Raw genomic sequence first — 20236 nt, 5'->3', positions numbered from 1 at the left:
CACAAGTTTTTGAGCTATTTTTAATGAACATTGCCAAAAATGACACTGCCGACATGGGTTGTCATATGTCCAGATTTTCCTGGACATTTTTTAGCCATTTCTGTCCAGACACTGCTTCCAACTCCAGTACCTCTGCTATGTCCGTGAAATTCCAGCAACCCTAAATGGCATTACCAGCGATCCATACCTGCCCGGTAGTTTATTCAGAAATGCTGCTGCTTGATGCATTTTCCCTCAAAACAGCTTCCATCCGATTTGAAAACGGGAGCCACATTCACTTTGCAGTTAAGCTTAGGTGTGTACGTTTGAGACAGCCATTGCATGTGTGCAGATGACAGCTTCATGAATAGTTCACAAGGGTTGCAGGTGTGGGAATACCAAGCAGGTAATGTGCATCAGGTGGAAGCATTTCAACCCCCGGCCTAGGACACTCGTACCTACGGGACCGCCTCTCCTAGTATGCCCCGCAGAGGACCTTAAGGTCCACAAATGACAATATTTTGGAGGTCCCAGGTCGCAAGGTGGTTAGATTGGTGTCAACTAGGGCCAGGGTCTTTTCAGTACTGGCTGTGACTTGGTGGAACGCTCTGTCTCAAGAGACCAGGGCCCTGCGGGACTTGACATCTTTCCAGTCAGAGCCAGTGTGGTGTAGTGGTTAAGAGCGGTAGTCTCGTAATCCTGGGGAACCGGGTTCGCGTCTCCGCTCCTCCACATGCAGCTGCTGGGTGACCTTGGGCCAGTCACACTTCTGTGAAGTCTCTCAGCCCCACTCACCTCACAGAGTGTTTGTTGTGGGGGAGGAAGGGAAAGGAGAATGTTAGCCGCTTTGAGACTCCTTAAAGGGAGTGAAAGGCGGGATATCAAATCCAAACTCTTCTTCTTCTTCTTCTTTCCGCAGGGCCTGCAAGACAGAGCTGTTCCGCCTGGCCTTTGGTTTGGACTCAGTCTGACCCTTATATTTCCCTCCCCTTATGGTTTTGATCTATGGCCTACTTTTAAAATGGGGCTGCATTTTAAATTGCATTTTAACCTGTTTTTTAAATTGTGTTGTTTTTTTTCCTTTTCCTATTATGTTTTTACTGTAATTTTACTGGTGTTAGCCACCCTGAGCCTGGCCCTGGCCAGGGAGGGAGGGGTATAATGTTGTTGTTCTCTTTGTGTGTACAACAACATGCAAATTCAATGATGGAGGGAGTGACCTCATTGTGCTTTAAGCCGGTGCATAACTATTCTGCTTGTGGTAGCCAAGGTAGAGAGGACACCAAAGGAATGCAGGGCACTGAAGCCGTACCTTCTCATTACAGTGGCACCTCAGGTTAAGTACTTAATTCGTTCCGGAGGTCTGTACTTAACCTGAAACTGTTCTTAACGTGAAGCACCACTTTAGCTAATGGGGCCTCCTGCTGCTGCCGCACCGCCGGAGCACGATTTCTGTTCTCATCCTGAAGCAAAGTTCTTAACCTGAAGCACTATTTCTGGGTTAGTGGAGTCTGTAACCTGAAGCGTATGTAACCTGAAGCATATGTAACCTGAGGTACTGGAAATCTTGCTTGCTTCCTCCACTTTCCCCATCCCACCTTAAGGTGTAGCAAACTGCCTTTTTTTTACGACTGCATAATCGCAGTTCACCACCACAAACAAACATTCTGATTTCTCAGGGCCAATGGACTGCGCTTTCCTCGCAAGGCACCTGAGGCTGCAATCCTGTATCCACTGCGAGAAGATGGGCTACCGGACCTTTTTCGGCTTGACCCAGTTCAGTTGCTCTCTTTGATGCAGAGAGACTTCCCTCCTCTAGGCGGAGGGAAATACAACAATCTACTGAGAAACGCCATTCACTCCACGTGCCGCTCTGCGAGTTTCTAGCTCTACGAGTCGGGAAGCTTAGACGGGGCCGGATAGTTCTCATTCTGGTCCACCCGAGGAAACGCGCCGCCGGGAAAATTAAACGCGGAGGAAGGAGGCGTTGGCAAGCCCGACTGCCCTCGCGCATGCGCATTCCGCGTCTCTTTTCCTATTCCGCGCAAACGGCAGAAGCGTCACACTGCGGTCTGCTTCCGGGTTCAGTTCCCTCCCGCCTTAATTCCTTCCTTCCTCTCGTGCTTATGGCGGCGCCCAGCCAGGACGGGAGGAGAAGGAAGCAGTTTGGGAACCGCTTCCTCACCGACCCGGCTCGCCTCTTCCAGCACAACGCCTGGTAAGGAGGAGAGGAGGTGGAAATGAGGACTGCGGTGCGAGTTTTTCCGCATTGTACCAATCTAGCTGCCATCAAAACCAAGGGGGAAGGTCCCTGCCCGCGTGGAGCTTGCAGTGAAAGAGGAGGTCGTGCACTCTCCTCCCTTGGAGGTTTTTAAGCATGGCCATCTGTCATGGATGCTATAGCTGAGATTCCTGCATTGTAGGGGGGTGGGCTAGATGACCCTCGGATCCCTTCCGATTTTTGTTGGCAAGGCTTCGCTTTCATTTCAGAATCTGTCAGTCCACCCGCCCACATCCCCAGATTAACACAGTTGTTCAGGACTATGTTGCCCTAGATCTTCGAGGCCAGTTTGTCTGCTGGTTAATAGTAGTAGTAATAGTAGTAGTTATTTTTATATTTATTCATTAATTTATGGATGGATATATTTATTTATTACTTACATATACCCTGCCCATCTGGCTGGGTTTCACCAGCCACTCTGGGAGGCTTCCAACAAAAGGGTAAAGGTAAAGGGACCCCTGACCATTAGGTCCAGTCGTGGCTGACTCTGGGGTTGTGGCGTTCATCTCGCTTTATTAGCCAACGGAGCTGGTGTACAGCTTCCAGGTCATGTGGCCAGCATGACCAAGCCGCTTCTGGTGAACCAGAGCAGCGCACGGAAACGCTGTTTACCTCCCTGCAGGAGTGGTACTTATTTATCTACTTGCACTTTGACGTGCTTTCAAACTGCTAGGTTGGCAGGAGCAGGGACCGAGCAACAGGAGCTCACCCCGTCATGGGGATTCAAACCGCCGACCTTCTGATCGGCAAGTCCTAGGCCCTGTGGTTTAACCCACAAAATACATTAAAACATCAGTCATTAAAAACTTCCCTAAACAGGGCTGCCTTCAGATGTCTTCTAAACATCAGTTAATTGTTTACAGTGGACCCTCCAGTTACGTACCGCTCTGGATACATAACTTTCGGGTGCCGGGCGCAGAAGCAGCGCCTCCGCCTACGGACTTTTCAGGTTGCGGACAGACCCCCAGAATGAATTTAATTCGTATTTGGAAGGTCTACTGTATTTCTTTGAAATCTGATGGGAGGGTGTTCCACAGGGCGGGCGCACCACCAAGAAGGCCCTCTGTCTGGTTCCCTGTAACCTCACCTCTCTCAGGGAGGGAACCGCCAGAAGGCCCTCAGAGCTGGACCTCAGTGTCCGGGCTGAACGATGCGGGTGGAGACACTCCTCCAGGTATACTGGGCTGAGCACTTTGAATTGTGCTCGGAAACATAATGGGAGCCAATGGTACACTTGCAGGCAAGGCTAGCTCGGCACAGATGGATTCTGGTGTCTAGGGTTAACAAAACCAGATAAATACTTGTTTGCTTCCCGCAGGGATAATGTGGAGTGGTCTGAGGAGCAGGAAGCCGCAGCACAAGCGAAGGTCCAAGAGAACAGCATAGAGTTTGTGCCACAGGATCAGCAAGGTATTATTAGTGCACAATATCACCTCTTCTGGCGGTGATATCTCTAGCCAGTCTAGAAGAAATGAGGTGTGATTAAGCCCCACTGAAGTCAACAGAGCAAATTAGTCTTAACGTTACACTGGAGGATCGTGCCTGTAGGTTCGTTGTATGACTCATATGCCAGTTTTGTGCCATTGGGACTTGTGTTTGTGAAGCAGAGTTCCAAATCGCTATTAACTTCAGCATTCTCACAAGTCAGCCTGAAAGGTTTGTGCTTCTTGGAACGCTGTGGGTTTGTTGCCGTTTTCCCTTTTTACACATAGGAAGGCGAGATAGATGTGCTTGCCCACTGAATCCATGTTTGCTAGGTATTGTGGTGAAGCCTCCCATTCCAATGGATCACACTGGTTATTTTGAATATTTGAAAACTGACAAAGAGTCAAGTATGCCAAGTGACGCCCAGTTCAAACATTCTTTGAAGCTTGCTAAATCTTTTATCCCCCCGCTTATTACATAACAGAAAAAGGAAACAATACTGAAAAGGGGGTACAACTTAAGAGGGGAGGGAAAAGGAAAGAAAATTTACACAATCTGTTATTACGATAAAAATTATGATTACAATTTCATGTTGCAATAAAAGTAAAAAAATCTCATTATCTTTTATACCCAACCTTGAAGCGTGCTAAATCTTCATGTGTAACATAGGTAAAGGTAAAGGTACCCCTGCCCGTACGGGCCAGTCTTGACAGACTCTGGGGTTGTGCGCCCATCTCACTCAAGAGGCCAGGGGCCAGCGCTGTCCGGAGACACTTCCGGGTCACGTGGCCAGCGTGACATCGCTGCTCTGGCGAGCCAGAGCCGCACACGGAAACGCCGTTTACCTTCCCGCTGGTAAGCGGTCCCTATTTATCTACTTGCACCCGGAGGTGCTTTCGAACTGCTAGGTTGGCAGGCGCTGGGACCGAGCAGCGGGAGCGCACCCCGCCGCAGGGATTCGAACCGCCGACCTTTCGATCACATAATTCACATGGAGGTTTCTACATCTGTATGCAAAAAAAGCTTGCAAAGCAAGCAGGGGGAGATTTTAGCCCCACCCTTCTGCTGCTTGTGCATTTTGAGGTGCCCAATGAGTTCCATGTTTGTTTATTTTTAATTTATTTATTAAATTTGTATACTGCCTTATACCCGTAGATCCCTGGGCAGTTCACAACACAAAGTTACGGTGTACAGAGCACAAAATACATAATAAAAATAATCGAAACGCAAAATACATAATAAAAATAATCGAAACACAAAATACATAATAAAAATAATCAAAACATAAAGATTAGTATAGATTTGACTGTCCTGTGTATAGAAGCGCCCCCCATTTTTGGTACACAGGTTTCTGGAAATTATCTCCCAACAGCTACTGGAAACCGGCTTGACCTAATACCGCAAACAATAGCTTTTACAGGTCTGGGTATGCTTGTCAAAATAGATACGATGGTGGCAACCCATCATATTTGTCTTCCCCATTCAGGCATAAACTGGGGGGGGGGGTGCAGGTCTGATCTTAGCATCCAAAGGTTTAAACAGTTAAGGGGAGCTGAACTCTCTGTGGTCGGTGACTCAATCTGTCCTGTTCCTCAGCTTAGCTCTGATAGCAGAAGTGAACCAACTGTAGGAAGGGAGAGTTTTGGCTCCCCTCACCCACACGCCCCTTTTGATATTAAAAATTAGACCCACAGCCTGCTTTTTGAATCTATCTATGGAGGAGGTTTTTTGCAAATAGGATGTTTGGAAACCTACGTCACTGGGAACAATTACATAGCAAAATACGTCTTCTGGGATTTGCTTCCTTGGAGTGAGTTTGATGGAAAAAATATTTAGCTGGCTTAATTTTAAAAAACCACTGAGAGTTTCTTCTAGGTTTAAGGTGTTGTCTCCTAAACTGCAAAGCTCCTTCTCTGGTCAAGGACTTGGAATGGAGTTTTTCTCACTTGTACCCTTCTTTGCAGATGCTTATGAGATCAGTGCCAGCAAGTATTGGAATGACTTTTACAAAACCCACGAAAATGGGTTTTTCAAGGACCGGCACTGGCTGTTCACCGAATTTCCTGAGCTGGCTCCAAACCAGAATGCCAGTACGGTTGACGTGTGTCCCTCTGAGGCTGCTGCTGTGAAAAACACAAAAGGCTCAGGCCTTCGGGAGTGCAGTGGACTTAGTTCAACAGAGACTGGGATCTTGGAGCGTCAGGACTCGGAGATAAACAGTTGTAACTCCACCCAGCAAACGCAAACAGAAGTGGCAGCGCAGAAACAGGAGGAACAAAAACTAAGAGACTTCCCAGGGGCATCTGCTACTTACAGAATACTAGAGGTAACTGCACAGTGAATCGAAACCAAAGCATGCTTTGTTGGGCCTATAGTTCCACTTAGCTCAGCGTTCTGCCTCCGAACAATAGGCTTTGGGGAGGCTCACAGATGGAGTTTAATGGTGATGTTTACCCTGTGCTATTGATCCACTCCTCCCCCCCCCCCCATGTAGTTGTCAGGAGCTCAGCCTACACTCGAGTGGTGGAGTCTCCTCCTTTGGTCTTTAAGCAGAGGCTTGACAACCATATGTCAGGAGTGCTCTGATGGTGTTTCCTGCTTGGCAGGGGGTTGGACTCGATGGCCCTTGTGGTCTCTTCCAACTCTATGATTCTATGAGTAGGGCCCTGGTAGAGACACATGCCTGACTGGCATGTTCTCTCCCTCCTGGTCAGTCATTCAGGAGCTTCAAAAGCTTTCTTCAGCCCGAACATCACAGCAACTGATGCCAACCGGCACCGGCACACTTAGGGATCCACAGAGTTTGCACAACTTGCGTGACAGACTTCAGCAACTCAGCATTTTGGCTAATCTACTTTATTTACATATAAACACACACGGAGCACTGCAACATGGCTCCCTCTCTCTCTAGCATCAGACAGCAAAGAGAAAAAGAAGAAAGGACAATAGTCCCACTTCACGGAACACAGTAATATAAACATCCTGTCTCCGTCACTTCCCACTCTGTGAAGTCAAAATATATACCGTCATGTGAAAGACAACAATCCCATAACTGCAATCATGGAGCAGGAATTCCAACAGTTATTGGATATTAGCTGTGAACATATTAGCTGTGAACATGAAAGGTTTTGCTTCTATGTTTATGTGGTTAGTGGGCTCCAGTAGACACGTTGGCCATATAAAACTTCTTTGATGCCATTTTGTTAGAAGAGCTTCCCTTTCTGTGCATACAGCCATGATGGCTTTCAGTTTCACTGCATGATCACGAGTTTTGTAGTTTTGAGAGGCATAATTTCAAGATAATTGCAGGGGGTGGTGATTAAAGGAGTCTGCAACTGGCAGCCCCTGGGCCAGACATAGTCCCTGAGTGATACCCTATGATGCCCCTGTGTGGAGGGGAGGAGGGCATAGTCATGGGGCCTGGTGGCAGTCTGTTTCAGAGTGGGGTGGTGCCCTGGCCATCCACACCCCATCATTACCGTATTTTTCAGTGTATAAGATTAGGTTTTTTTATTAAAAGATCATGTTGTAAATTTTGAGCTCATCTTATACATCGTTAGTGCATGGGGGGCCGTGTTACATGTTGCTGGGAGCCAGATAGCGTCCGTGGCTATTGGGTGTGTTATTGGTGGCTGAGGAAAGGGCCCCACCCCCAAAAAAGCTCAACAACTCTGGGCATTTCCCCCCGTTTTCTTAATTTGGATTCCCCCCAAATGGGGGTGTCTTATACATGGGGGCGTGTATACCTGAAGGAGCATCTTCACCCCCAATGTTCTGCCCAGATGCTGAGATCCAGCACCAAGGGCCTTCTGGCGGTTCCCTGGCTGCGAGAAGCAAAGCTACAGGGAACCAGGCAAAGGGCCTTCTCGGTAGTGGCACCCGCCCTGTGGAACGCTTCCCATCAGATGTCAAAGAGATAAACAACTACCTGACATTTAGAAGACACCTGAAGGCAGCCCTGTTCAGGGAAGTTTTTAATGTCTGCTATTTTAATGTATTTTTAATCTTTGTTGGAAGCTGCCCAGAGTGGCTGGAGAAACCCAGCCAGATGGGCAGGGTACAAATAAATTATTATTATTGTTATTTATTATACACGGAAAAATACAGTATTTCAAGGCAGCCCTCCTGTAAAAAGTTAGTTGCTGACCCGGGGAGAAATGTATTTGATATTGGCATTAAATGAGAGCATAAAGGGAGAGGCTTGAAAATATTCACTATGTTTGCTTTATTGGCAGGTGGGCTGTGGAGCAGGAAATACTGTTTTCCCCATCCTCCAAACCAACAAGTAAGATAGACGGCAAGCAGATCATACGCTGAGGTTTACAAACCAATAAGATGGTTTTTTAGACTTGGTATCTAGAATGGTTCTGTTTCATGTTGCTTTCATTGGGATTCCCAATGTTCCCACCATGGCAAAAATGACCCACATGTGACCTCGTCTTCTTCCTTTGCTTCCACCGTGCAGAGGATTTTTGACATTGAGATACAGACATCCCCCTCACTCATGCACATTCTACTCACGCATGATTGTGCATATGCATGGTGCCGGGAAATAATTCAATTCCAACCTGGAAATCGCCAGAGAGAGCAAGAAAGTTCTCGTGGCTCATAAGGAAACCCTTGTAAAGAGAAAGAAGGTACTTTTTATCATAACTGGTGGTCTTGTAGTAAAGTTAAAGCTTACTGGGAAATGATATATAATGAAATGAAAAGGATGTTTAAAATAACCTTTGTTAAAAAAAAACCCAGAAGCTTTTCTTTTGGGAATTATAGGGACAGAACAACCTAAACTCTATAGAAACTTATTTCTGTATGCGACTACAGCAGCAAGAATGTTACTCGCCCCAAAATAGAAAGAAGCAGAAATCCCAGCAAAGGAAGAATAGATACAAAAACTTATGGAATATGCAGAAATGGTGAAACTTACAAGAAGAATAAGAAATCAAGATTACAAGTTTTTAAAATAAAAGAATGGAAATAGTTTATGGAATATTTACAAACAAATTATAAACTGTTAAGAACATTGGCAGGATTGTTGCAATATCTTGCAGTTTCATAAAAGCATATATTTAAAGAAGAGGAACAAATCAGCCAGTTAAGTTAATTTGGATATGCAGAAGATATTAAAAATAAATTTAAGGCACTGCAGAAAGAGGGGGAAGGAAGTCAAGTTTTGAAATGTCAAAATGATTGAAAAATTTGTGAAATGTATAAACCTGAAGAATGCATATTTTTTATAAACCACACCAAAACCCTCTAGGAAGCCCCAAAGAGAACAGAGGCACTGTGGGGTTTTGTTTACACTGTTTGGACTTCCAGTTCTCTGTCCTACAGCTACATATGATATTCATTCCTTATGATCCCAGCCATTCTATCTTTCATAAACCAGCATTTTTCCCCCTTCAAATCCAGATAATGTCATTTTCTCTTTCATGCAAAAAATCCGTAAGAAATTTCCGAACCTTAACAAATGTCAGTAATGATTTTTCTCCAATTAAACTTTGCTATCTCAGCCAAGTCCAATAGTTTTATCAGCCAGTCCTCTATAGTGGCTAGGGCTGTATCTTTCCATCTTTGTGGAAATAGCAATCTGGCCCTGTAATCTTCCATAACCCTTTTCTAACTGTGTATCTGTTAGCCCTAAAAGAAACAAATTCTGGCATCGATTGAATATTAACCTTTAAAACGTATGTATCCACATCCAATTTTTTTTAGCCTTTTTATATGTCCACTAAGCATGATAAAATGTCCCTTCATGTTCTTGGCATTTCCAGCAAGCATTTGAAACATCTTCGTTTATTCTGAATAATTTCTCAGGAGTTAAATACCAATGATACATCACTTTGTAAAAATTCTCTTTAAGATCATTTGTTGTTGTTGTTGTTGTTGTTTAGTCATTTAGTCGTGTCCGACTCTTCGTGACCCCATGGACCAGAGCACGCCAGGCAATTCTATCTTCCACTGCCTCCCGCAGTTTTGTCAAACTCATGCTGGTAGCTTCGAGAACACTGTCCAACCATCTTGTCCTCTGTCGTCCCCTTCTCCTTGTGCCCTCCATCTTTCCCAACATCAGGGTCTTTTCCAGGGAGTCTTCTCTTCTCATGAGGTGGCCAAAGTACTGGAGCCTCAGCTTCACGATCTGTCCTTCCAGTGAGCACTCAGGGTGATTTCCTTCAGAATGGATAGTCCATGGGACTCTCAAGAGTCTCCTCCAGCACCATAATTCAAAAGCATTTAAGATCATAGTACAGTGTAAATTTGAACCCCTTAGTCCACATACGTTCCCTGTTCTGTCTGCCTTACCAGTCTTCTCTGGTTTATTTCAGCGATCCGGGCTTGTTTGTATATTGCTGTGACTTCTCCAAAACAGCGGTAGAGCTCGTCCAGGTAAAAAAAAACAAAGCTTAGTAAGAGAAGATGTTTTAATTGCCTTGGCTAGGTGGAAAATGCAGCTGTATTTCTAAAAGTACTTGGCCTTTGATGTTGTAACTTAATACAATTCTGTTGTTAATGTCAGCAAGGCTTTTGCCCTTTGACTCTTTGCCTAGTAGCTGGTGAGTAGAGACCTTGCTGGAGAATATTGGTAGGAGCTGGGTGGAGGCCTTACTCTTTGACCTCTGGGAGCGGCTATCTTTATTTAATAATAATAATAATAATTTATTTATACTCCGCCGATCTAGCTGGGTTTTCCCAGCCACTCTGGGCGGCTTCCAACAGAATATTAAAATACAGTAGTCCGTCAAACATTAAAAGCTTCCCTAAACAGGGCTGCCTTCAGATGTCTTCTAAAAGTCTGGTAGTTGTTTTTCTCTTTGACATCTGGTGGGAGGGCGTTCCACAGGGTGGGTGCCACCACCAAGAAGGCCCTCTGCCTGGTTCCCTGTAACTTGGCTTCTCGCAGTGAGGGAACCACCAGAAGGCCCTCGGAGCTGGACCTCAGTGTCCGGGCTGAATCATGGGGGTGGAGACGCTCCTTCAGGTATACTGGGCTGAGGCCGTTAGGGGCTTTAAAGATCAGCACCAAAACTTTATTTTATCTGCAGTATTTCTAGCCTGTTATTCATTCTTTCAATCCTGGAGCGGGGAGAAAAGCAATAAACACAGAGGATAGCAATAGACAAAAATTACAAAATCATATACAGTCATACCTCGGGATAAATACGCTTCAGGATAAGTATTTTTGGGTTGCGCTCGGCGGCGACCCGGAATTAATGGAGCACGTTACTTCTGGGTTTCGCCGCTTGCGCATGTGCAGACGTTCAAAATGACGTCGCGCATGTGCGGAAGAGGCAAACGCAATCCGCGCACACGCAGTTGCGTCTTACATTCTGTTCAGGATGTGAACGGGGCTCTGGAATGGATCCCGTTCACATCCCGAGGTACCACTTTATGCAGTTCTATCATAAATAGGCAAAATGACAAGAGCATAAATTAATATTCCCAGTTTAATGAAGTACCATGCCGCAAGTTTAATATATGATGCATACTTTGTTTCAGATGTAGTGACAACAACTACTACTACTACTTATTGATACCTCACCCACTCTGGGTGGCTCCCAACAGAATATTAATAATAATAAAGCGATAAAACATCAAACATTAAAAACTTCCCTACAGATGTCTTCTAAAAGCCAGATAGTTGTTCTTTCCTTGACATCTGATGGGAGGCCGTGTGTTTCTTTTGCACGTTTGGCCTTGAAGGTCAAGATAAAAAGCTCCATTCAGCCAAAAAATTATTTAAAAGACTTTTTATGCCACCTTTAAGAATCAAAGCTTTCCTCAAGTCATGAAAGTGATGGTGGCGATGATAATAGATAAAACAGACATACGCCCAGCTCAAAACAGGACACAGAGGCAGCAAAGAATGCAGCAAATAAAGATTCCTGCAGGCAAAAGCCAGTGAGAACAGGTGAACTTTCAGATGTGTCCTAAATACAGTGCCCCATCCCACATACCACCCAATTCAGGCTTCCTCAAATTCCGGCCCTCCAGATGGTTGGGACTACAACTCCCATGATCCCTAGCTAACAGAACCAGTGGTCAGGGATGATGGGAACTGTAGTCCCAAACATTTGGAGGGCCGGAGTTTGCCTATCCCTGAGCTAGCAGGACCAGTGGTCAGGGATGATTGGAATTGTAGTCTCAAAACATCTGGAGGGCTGAGTTTGAGGAAACCTGAAGTAATTGAACTGCACTTTGTGTACATGTAGGGTTGATGTGGGCAGGCTGCCGATTCTCGGCTTAATCTGTTCTGCAGGGTTGTGTGGCGAGGGTAGAACGTGAAGTGTGCTCAAAGAATACTTGTGTGAACATACAGGCCCATCCGGAATATGACACCTCTCGCTGCTTTGCCTTTGTCCATGACCTGTGTGAGACCGGGACTCCCTTTCCGATGCCAGACGAAAGCGTGGACGTTGTGGTTCTCATCTTTGTCCTTTCCGCTCTGCTCCCGGAAAAGTACGTATGTCATTCTGCTGCTGCTGTGTCTGTACTTGCCTAATATGGGGGGGGGGGGTGTTGCGGGGGGAGGGATATTTTGCAAAGTTGCATTTAGTATAACTGCAGCAAATCTAGAGCACCTGTAAGCACATGGGTTAACTATGCTGAATACGGGCAACAAAATTCCAGTAATACCTCGGGTTAAGAACTTAATTCGTTCCGGAGGTCCGTCCTTAACCTGAAACTGTTCTTAACCTGAAGCACAGCTTTAGCTAATGGGGCCTCCCGCTGCCGCGCCGCCACTGCACGGTTTCTGTTCTCATTCTGAAGCAAAGTTCTTAACCTGAGGTAATATTTCTAGGTTAGCGGAGTCTGTAACCTGAAGCGTATGTAACCTGAAGCATATGTAACATGAGGTACCACTGTAGTTTATTGGAAGCTTTATTTTGCTTTCGCTAGTTATTCCGAACTGTTAAATTACAGTGGTACCTTGAGTTACAAACGCCTCGGGTTACAAACGTTTCAGGTTACAAGCTCCGCTAACCTGGAAGAGTTACCTCGAGTTGAGAACTTTGCCCCAGGATGAGAACAGAAATCATGTGCCGGCGGCACAGTGGCAGCAAGAGGCCCCATTAGCGAAGTGAAAGCACGACTCTAGTTAAGAACAGTTTCAGGTTAAGAACAGACCTCCGGAACGAATTAAGTTTGTAACTAGAGGTACCACTGTACTAGCATGTTTCAGTGGCTGCTGAGTCTTTTCCCTCTGTTTTTCTCCCACAGAATGCAGTGTGTAATCAACAGACTTAGCAAACTACTGAAACCTGGCGGAATTATTTTATTACGAGATTATGGCCGTTACGATCTAGCCCAACTCCGCTTTAAAAAAGGTAAGGGGAGGGAACAGGCAGTATTGCCATTTAGTAAAGGAAGCAGTCGCCCCCTCTGCATCTCAGCGGTTACAAGACAGAAGTACTGTTTTGCCGGGACAGGGGTGGGAGGCTGTGGAGGACTCCCTGGCCCTGAATGGGGTAACTGTGCCCCTGAAGGACCAGGAGCACAGCCTGGGAGTCATTTTGGACTCACAGCTGTCCATGGGGGCACAGGTTAATTCTGTGCCCAGGGCAGCTGTTTATCAGCTCCATCTGGTACGCAGGCAGAGACCCTACCTGCCCGCAGACTGTCTTGCCAGAGTGGTGCATGCTCTAGTTATCTCTCGCTTGGACTACTGCAATGCGCTCTGTGTGGGGCTACCTTTGAAGGTGACCCGGAAACTACAACTAATCCAGAATGCGGCAGCTAGACTGGTGACTGGGAGTGGCCGCCGAGAACACATAACACCAATCTTGAAAGACCTATACTGGCTCCCAGTACGTTTCCGAGCACAATTCAAAGTGTTGGTGCTGACCTTTAAAGCCCTAAACGGCCTCGGTGCAGTACAGTGGTACCTCGGGTTACATACGCTTCAGGTTACAGACTCTGCTAACCCAGAAATAGTGCTTCAGGTTAAGAACTTTGCTTCAGGATGAGAACAGAAATCGTGTTCCGGCGGTGCGGCAGCAGCAGGAGGCCCCATTAGCTAAAGTGGTGCTTCAGGTTAAGAACAGTTTCAGGTTAAGTACGAACCTCCGGAATGAATTAAGTACTTAACCCGAGGTACCACTGTATACCTGAAGGAGCGTCTCCACCCCCATCATTCTGCCTGGACACTGAGGTCCAGTGCCAAGGGCCTTCTGGCGGTTCCCTCACTGCGAGAAGCCAAGTTACAGGGAACCAGGCAGACGGCCTTCTCGGTAGTGACACCTGCCCTGTGGAACGCCCTCCCACCAGATATCAAAGAGAAAAACAACTACCAGACTTTTAGAAGACATCTAAAGGCAGCCCTGTTTAGGGAAGCTTTTAATGTTTAATAGACTATTGTATTTTAATATTCTGTTGGAAGCCTCCCAGAGTGGCTGGGGAAACCCAGCCAGATGGGCGGGGTATAAATAATAAATTATTATTATTATTATTATTATTATTATTATTATTATTATTTGAGAAACAAAGCCTTCACCGGGAAGTTAAGGCACCAACACGGTCCTGCCGCTTAAAGAAATGGAACGTGTGCTTGTGAGAGAGTGACAGACGTAACTTCTGCTCTTAGGTACCGGGGATGGATGTTGTTGTTTTCACACAGGCTAACTTTTGGGCCTCTAAGCCCACCTTGTTTCATCCACACACAGCAGAACGAGGAAGTAATTTTAAGCCAGGCGATGCCCCTGTTTGCTCTTGCTGTACCCTCGGTGAGATGAATTGCATCAGCCATTGGCCATAGCAAAAAAACAACAATACGATATACAAAAAATAAAGGGTCAATTATATAAAATACATTTTAGGTTTTGAATCAGTAGTCAAAGAGCGGATCTTATTCTAATTGCCTCAGCTAAAAACCTTGCAACCTTCCATCAACCTTTTATTCGACCTTCAGTCAGAAAAAAAATACATTTGTCAATACACAGTTAAAACATCCAGGAAGATTTTAGAACTTAGCCAACACTAAAATGGGCTAAACAGATAGCCCCATATCAATACAGTCAATTATAGTCTTGCGACGCTTAAAATCTAAAAAAAGAAATTTGGCCACCAAGGAAGGTATAGCTCTAGTGACATTATTCAGCAAGTGTAAAACCTGATTTTCTTCGGGTAGGAAGCTAAATTGACATAGGAGTGGGTCTATAAAATTTTGTCTAAGCTCTGCATAAGAAGGGCAAGTCAAGAGAATGTGTTTGGTGGACTCAACCACACCCATGGCACAATGACAGGTTCTCTGGGCATATGGTACTCCCCTGTACCTTCCCCACAATATTGCAGAGTCAAGGACATTTAATCTAGCCGCTGTAAGAAGTCTGCGGTATTCCACATAGTGGATTTCTGCAAGGTAGGGGGCTGGTATGGTCCGATAAATCTGGTCCCCTAGGAACATCCCTGGTTTTACCTGGGCTATGTCCTCTTGTCTGGCAATGTCACAACCTTGCAACCTTTGAGATGTGTGTGCAGCATATTGAGGATGAGCTTCTGATATGGATGAGGAGCAGGGAAAGCAAAGGGGGAAGACTGCTCAGCGGTGGGGTTTTTAACATGCAGTCCGCAAACTTCTTCTGTACATTTAAAGGAGGGGGAATTGACACAAATATACAGCTGCAAAATGGGAGAATGCAAAACCCCAAATTTTCAGTGTTCAGTTGGTAAGGTGCTGAGTGCTTGTGAGCATGTTGGGGAGCAAAGTACAGGTTGGCTTGCTCCCTTTCAGCCAGGACATCAATCATAATTGATGTACACCTTGCCAGGCCTTTTTCCTCTTCTTTCTGAACATTTTGCAACTGCTGAATTGGAGAACCACATCTCTCCGTGCAGGTGCCTGAGTATTAACCGAAGAGGGTAGATGTCTTTATCAGCCTCTTGGCCATTGATAGTTTATCGCTGTCATCACTGTATTCCGGCTGCACTGGCTCCTGGTAGAGTACAAGGTCAGATTTAAGGTGCTGGTTTTGACCTTTAAAGCCCTTCATGGCCTAGGACCCTCGTACCTACGGGACCGCCTCTCCCGGTATGCCCCATGGAGAGCCTCAAGCTCCATAAATAGCAACACCCTAGTGGTCCCGGGCCCTAAGGAAGTTAGATTAGATTCAACCAGAGCCACAGGGCCTTTTCAACACTGGCTCCGGCCTGGTGGAATGCTCTGCCTCATGAGACCAGGGCCCTGCAGGATCTGATTTCTTTCCGAAGGGCCTGTAAGACAGAGTTGTTCCGCCTGGCCTTTGGCTTGGAGCCAATTTGATTCCCTCCCCCTCTTTCTTTTTTTCTTTTTCTTTTTTCTTTCTCCTCCTGTGATGAGGCTGTATTTTAATGTTTCTATATTTTTAATGTTGTATTTTAATCTTGTTTTTAAGTTGTATTCATTCAACTTGTTTTATTACTGCTTGTTAGCCGCCCTGAGCCCAGCCTTGGCTGGGGAGGGCAGGGTATAAATAAAAAATATTATTATTATTATTATTATTATTATTATTATTATTATTATTATTATTTTGGAGGTGGAAGCAACAATGAACAACTGAGTTGCAGTCAAAATTCTCATTCCTTTCTTTCAGGTCAGTGTCTGGCTGATAACTTCTACGTGAGAGGAGATGGCACCAGAGTTTATTTTTTCACACAAGGTAACTAACTTGCAGGTCCTACCGCACTCTTTATCAATTGGCTGTCACTGATATAAAGGCTGAATCAGCTCAGGCTTGGTCTCTGGCCCAAAGCAGGCAAGAAATGATGTTTTAGAAGATGCTGGTTCAGGTGGCAGGGAGAAGAAATGACCCCAGGATGGATGGATAACCTGATGCTCTGAGCCATTTCCATTGCGGCCTTTCTACATATGTGGAGCAGTGATCCTGAGAACTGGACACCAGTTTCTTAAAAAGCAAAAACCCTGACGATGTGATAAAAAAAGGGCTCAAGACTTACAAGGGCTTGATTCAGATGCCACAGCCAAAGAATTCTGTTTGTTTGTTTGTTTGTTTGTTTGTTTGTTTGTTTGTTTGGAAAATGCTGCAGGCTCCCATATTTCATATCACCGTTCCTGGGTTTCTATGACATCTGAATTGGGGGAAAACTATGGTTCATGCGAAGCATGATTTGTTGCCACTGAGCAGTGAGGATATTTCAAACACTTGTATCAATCATATCAACACGTACAGGGTTCTTAAGTTGTTTCTGCATGGAACCTCTGTCTGAACGGGGGTGGAGGTTTGTTGTCGCTGGTCCTGTCTTGCAGGAGGTGGCTGCGCCAGAGGGTCTTTTTATTCTGTATTTCTCTTCCACATAAGATATTAATTTATACCTGCCAGTGTTCAGACTGGAACCAGTCAACGAAATCACATTATATTTATCTTTATTTCTGGGCTCAATTCATGGTGCGGTTTTTGGCCTGGAATCAGAATTATGTCACACATCGCCTTTTGCCATATAAGCTTGCCTGATGACATTTTTTTTAAAATCCTTTTACAGCTATTATGGCAAATAATGATGATCATAATAATGATTTATTATTTATACCCCCGCCATCTGGCCGGGCCTCCCCAGCCACTCTGGGCGGCTCCCAGCAGAATATTAAAAACACGATAAAACATCAAACATTAAAAACTTCCCTAAACAGGGCTGCCTTCAGATGTCTTCTAAAAGTCAGATAGTTGTTTATTTCCTTGACATCTGTTGGGAGGGCATTCCACAGGGAGGGCACCACCACTGAGAAGGCCCTCTGCCTGCTGCCCTGTAACCTCACTTCTCACAGCGAGGGAACCGCCAAAAAGCCCTCGGCGCTGGACCTCAGTGTCCGGGCTGAGTGATGGGGGTGGAGACGCTCCTTCAGGTATCCTGGGCCGAGGCTGTTTAGGGCTTTAAAGGTCAGCACCAACACTTTGAATTGTGTTTGGAAATGTATTGGAAGCCAGTGTAGGTCTTTCAAGACCGGTGTCATATGGTGTTATATAATGGACTGAGCAGAACAATTAATATCTCAATACATCTCACTACGACATGCCATGAGGCACAAGAGGCTGTATTGTATCCTTGTTCATGTTGATATAAAAAACAAAGTAATACCGTAGTCCCACCAAAATGATCATCCAATCCTTTCCTTGCTTCACAATTTCCTTCTTCCAAGAGGTATTCACCTATCTTTGCCACTGCTCAGTTCGATAGGCAGCAAAACCTTTTTACTCTTTCGGTCTCTTTAAAAGATTATCACTGGTTTTATTGCTATTTGTTGTCGTTATCTTGTTTTTTTCCATCTTGATCGCAAACCGCCTTGCAGCGTTATACTTTAAAATCGCATTTCTTTCCTGTGTCCCTTAGATGAGCTGGATTTGCTGTTCTCCACAGCGGGCTTGGAGAAAGCCCAAAACATTGTGGACCGCCGCCTCCAAGTGAACAGAGGGAAACAAATCACCATGTACAGAGTCTGGATTCAGTGTAAATATCGCAAGCCAAAGGGCGACAAGGAATCTCTAGGAGAAAGGAGCAGCTTTCATCCTAGTGGCTGCACGTAGTGAGACTCGGACCTCTCCCCTGGCAGTTGCCCCTATTACGCTGGGTAACTCACTGCAAACTTGGTAAAGCAAACAGGACTGCATGGTGCTTATATTAGCAGCACAAAGTTTACTGGCACAAGCCCCAACACGGAGCAAAATTTTTAAATTTGCAGGGTGGGTGGGGAGAACCTTCTTGAGATGCCAAGTACCTGCAATTAACTGTAATGCAACTTTGTGGCTTACAGGGTCATCCCTGGGGTTTCAGAGTTCCTTGGCCTCCTACTGAATTAGGTGGGTTTATTCCTGCAAAAACAGCACTCCCTAGTTTTGATGGCACCTCCTTCTGCAGTCCTAGCTGGAGAGGCTACTTCTGGACACTGACTTGACCAGGAAAGAGGGAAGTCCCTTGCCAAATGGTCAGCTCTTCTTTTCAGAGCTGAACAAACATTCTTCAGATGCAGGAACTTGCATCAGACCAAATGCTCTTTAGATGCAGGAACGTGCATCAGACCAATGTCTCCCATATATGCAGGTCTGGCTGTTTAACTAAATCTACACAAGATCAACATGGGTTTCAGAGCATTGCATCAGTTTCAAGGAGTTTATGATAACCATGCCTTCTTATACCGACAGCATAACTTTTCTACATTGGCGGTGGGTGGGATAGGGAAGAGTCTAAGAAAGTGTCCTGGGAATCTTGCAGGTTTCTAGAATAATTTCAAGTTGTTTTAACAAATATTCACTGGCATAAGTGATACTGCATCACCCTCACTGATGATCAACAAGCACGCTAGAAAAAAATGGAACAACCCTCTCCAGCCTCCAAATTTTATAAAGTTAAATTATAGTATATTTAAAACAATTCTGAATTTAATGCAAACAGAACGTGTTAAAGCCTGCCTGTGTAATCTCCAAAACTGAACCAGACTTGTGAAAATAAGCTTAAAAAATTAAAAGACCTTTTTAAAGATTTTGCATATGAAGCTATGCTTTAGCATTACATCAGGGACAGCCAATGTTGTGCCATACGGATACTGGACTGCCAACTCCCATCAGCCATAGCCAGTGATCAGGGATGATGTCCATTGGCTGAGGGACACAAAGTTGGTTTCATGAATGAGCCTCAGTTGTGTACATTGACCCCCATCCTCTTCTGTGCTGTGGCAGGAAGGTAAGAAGTCTACAGCTTCCAATTCTAGCTGAACTTGGAGTAACTATATTAGCCTACTGCTTAGTGCAAACATGCAAGATGGAAATGTGATTTATAACCCTGGCTTATTAACTAACATATAACGGGGAATGAAGTTAGTTTTTTAAATGCAAGCAGATTCTCTCATCACCTGCTCGTGAAAAAGGGGGGGGGGACCATAATGAAAAATCATTCTGGCCAGTTAAGAGCCCTAATTTTGGATTGCACCTGCAGCTGTACAACAGGTAAATGTAAGTTTTGAACTGCTTATCTGCTTTCCATTTCCTTCAGACACTTCATAAATTCACTCATGTCTCCATAGTACAGCCAGTAGTTGATGGAAACGTCTCTAACTTTGGTTCTGTGAATTCAGACAACACGGTAAACCACGGCTTGCCTAAACCATGGTTTGCAACATCAGCTTCAAATGTTAGCTTCTTGACCCCAAAATGAACAATTTTGTGAGCAGGTTCCACTAAGGAGTTTGTCTTTAAACATGGTTTGCTGTTCTGCACACTAGATTCAGGCTTGTGCCCTTCCCACTTGCCTCTCAACAAAGTGACCATGGGTCAGATGTCACAAGAAACCATGGTTTACTCTTATGGGGGTCATCCTAGTTGAATAATTGACTTGTTAACTATCCTTGCCCTCTCTTATTTCAGCATGTTTGTGAGTTTAGAAAAATATGTTTCTGTTGTTTGTTAACAGCATTTTAGTCTTATGTCTGAACCCTAAACTATGGCTAGTTTTAATTATGGTTGAAAGAAGCCATTTTCATAGTCCATTCTTTGAAGTTGACTTTTTTCAAGCAAACTAAAGATTAACCACGGTCTGTAAAATGCATTCAAATTTTGAAACTGGTTAATC

At 45.0% G+C, this 20236-nt stretch overlaps 1 protein-coding gene across 2 annotated transcripts; it reads left to right on the top strand.

Annotated features, from left to right (window-relative positions):
• The first annotated feature begins 1983 nt into the window (after positions 1–1983).
• METTL2A (methyltransferase 2A, tRNA N3-cytidine) lies at positions 1984–19971 on the top strand. 2 transcript variants are annotated; one of them, XM_083709638.1, is made up of 9 exons: positions 1984–2197; positions 3579–3670; positions 5650–6011; positions 7921–7970; positions 10012–10072; positions 12003–12142; positions 12905–13011; positions 16252–16317; positions 18005–19971. In XM_083709638.1, the coding sequence occupies exons 1-9, from the start codon at positions 1992–1994 to the stop codon at positions 18196–18198; spliced, it is 1278 nt and encodes a 425-aa protein (XP_083565764.1). In that variant the 5' UTR covers positions 1984–1991; the 3' UTR covers positions 18199–19971. The 2 variants fall into 2 exon arrangements, with proteins under 2 accessions (XP_083565764.1, XP_083565765.1); XM_083709639.1 differs by lacking the exon at positions 16252–16317 and having other exon boundaries at positions 2080–2197.
• The last annotated feature ends 265 nt before the right edge of the window (positions 19972–20236 follow it).

Source organism: Podarcis gaigeae, assembly GCF_964106915.1.
Source record: "Podarcis gaigeae genome assembly, chromosome: 13".
NCBI classification, from domain to species: domain Eukaryota; kingdom Metazoa; phylum Chordata; class Lepidosauria; order Squamata; family Lacertidae; genus Podarcis; species Podarcis gaigeae.
The sequence above is the reverse complement of the archived record's forward strand: the minus strand, read 5'-3'. Positions and strand labels throughout refer to the sequence as shown.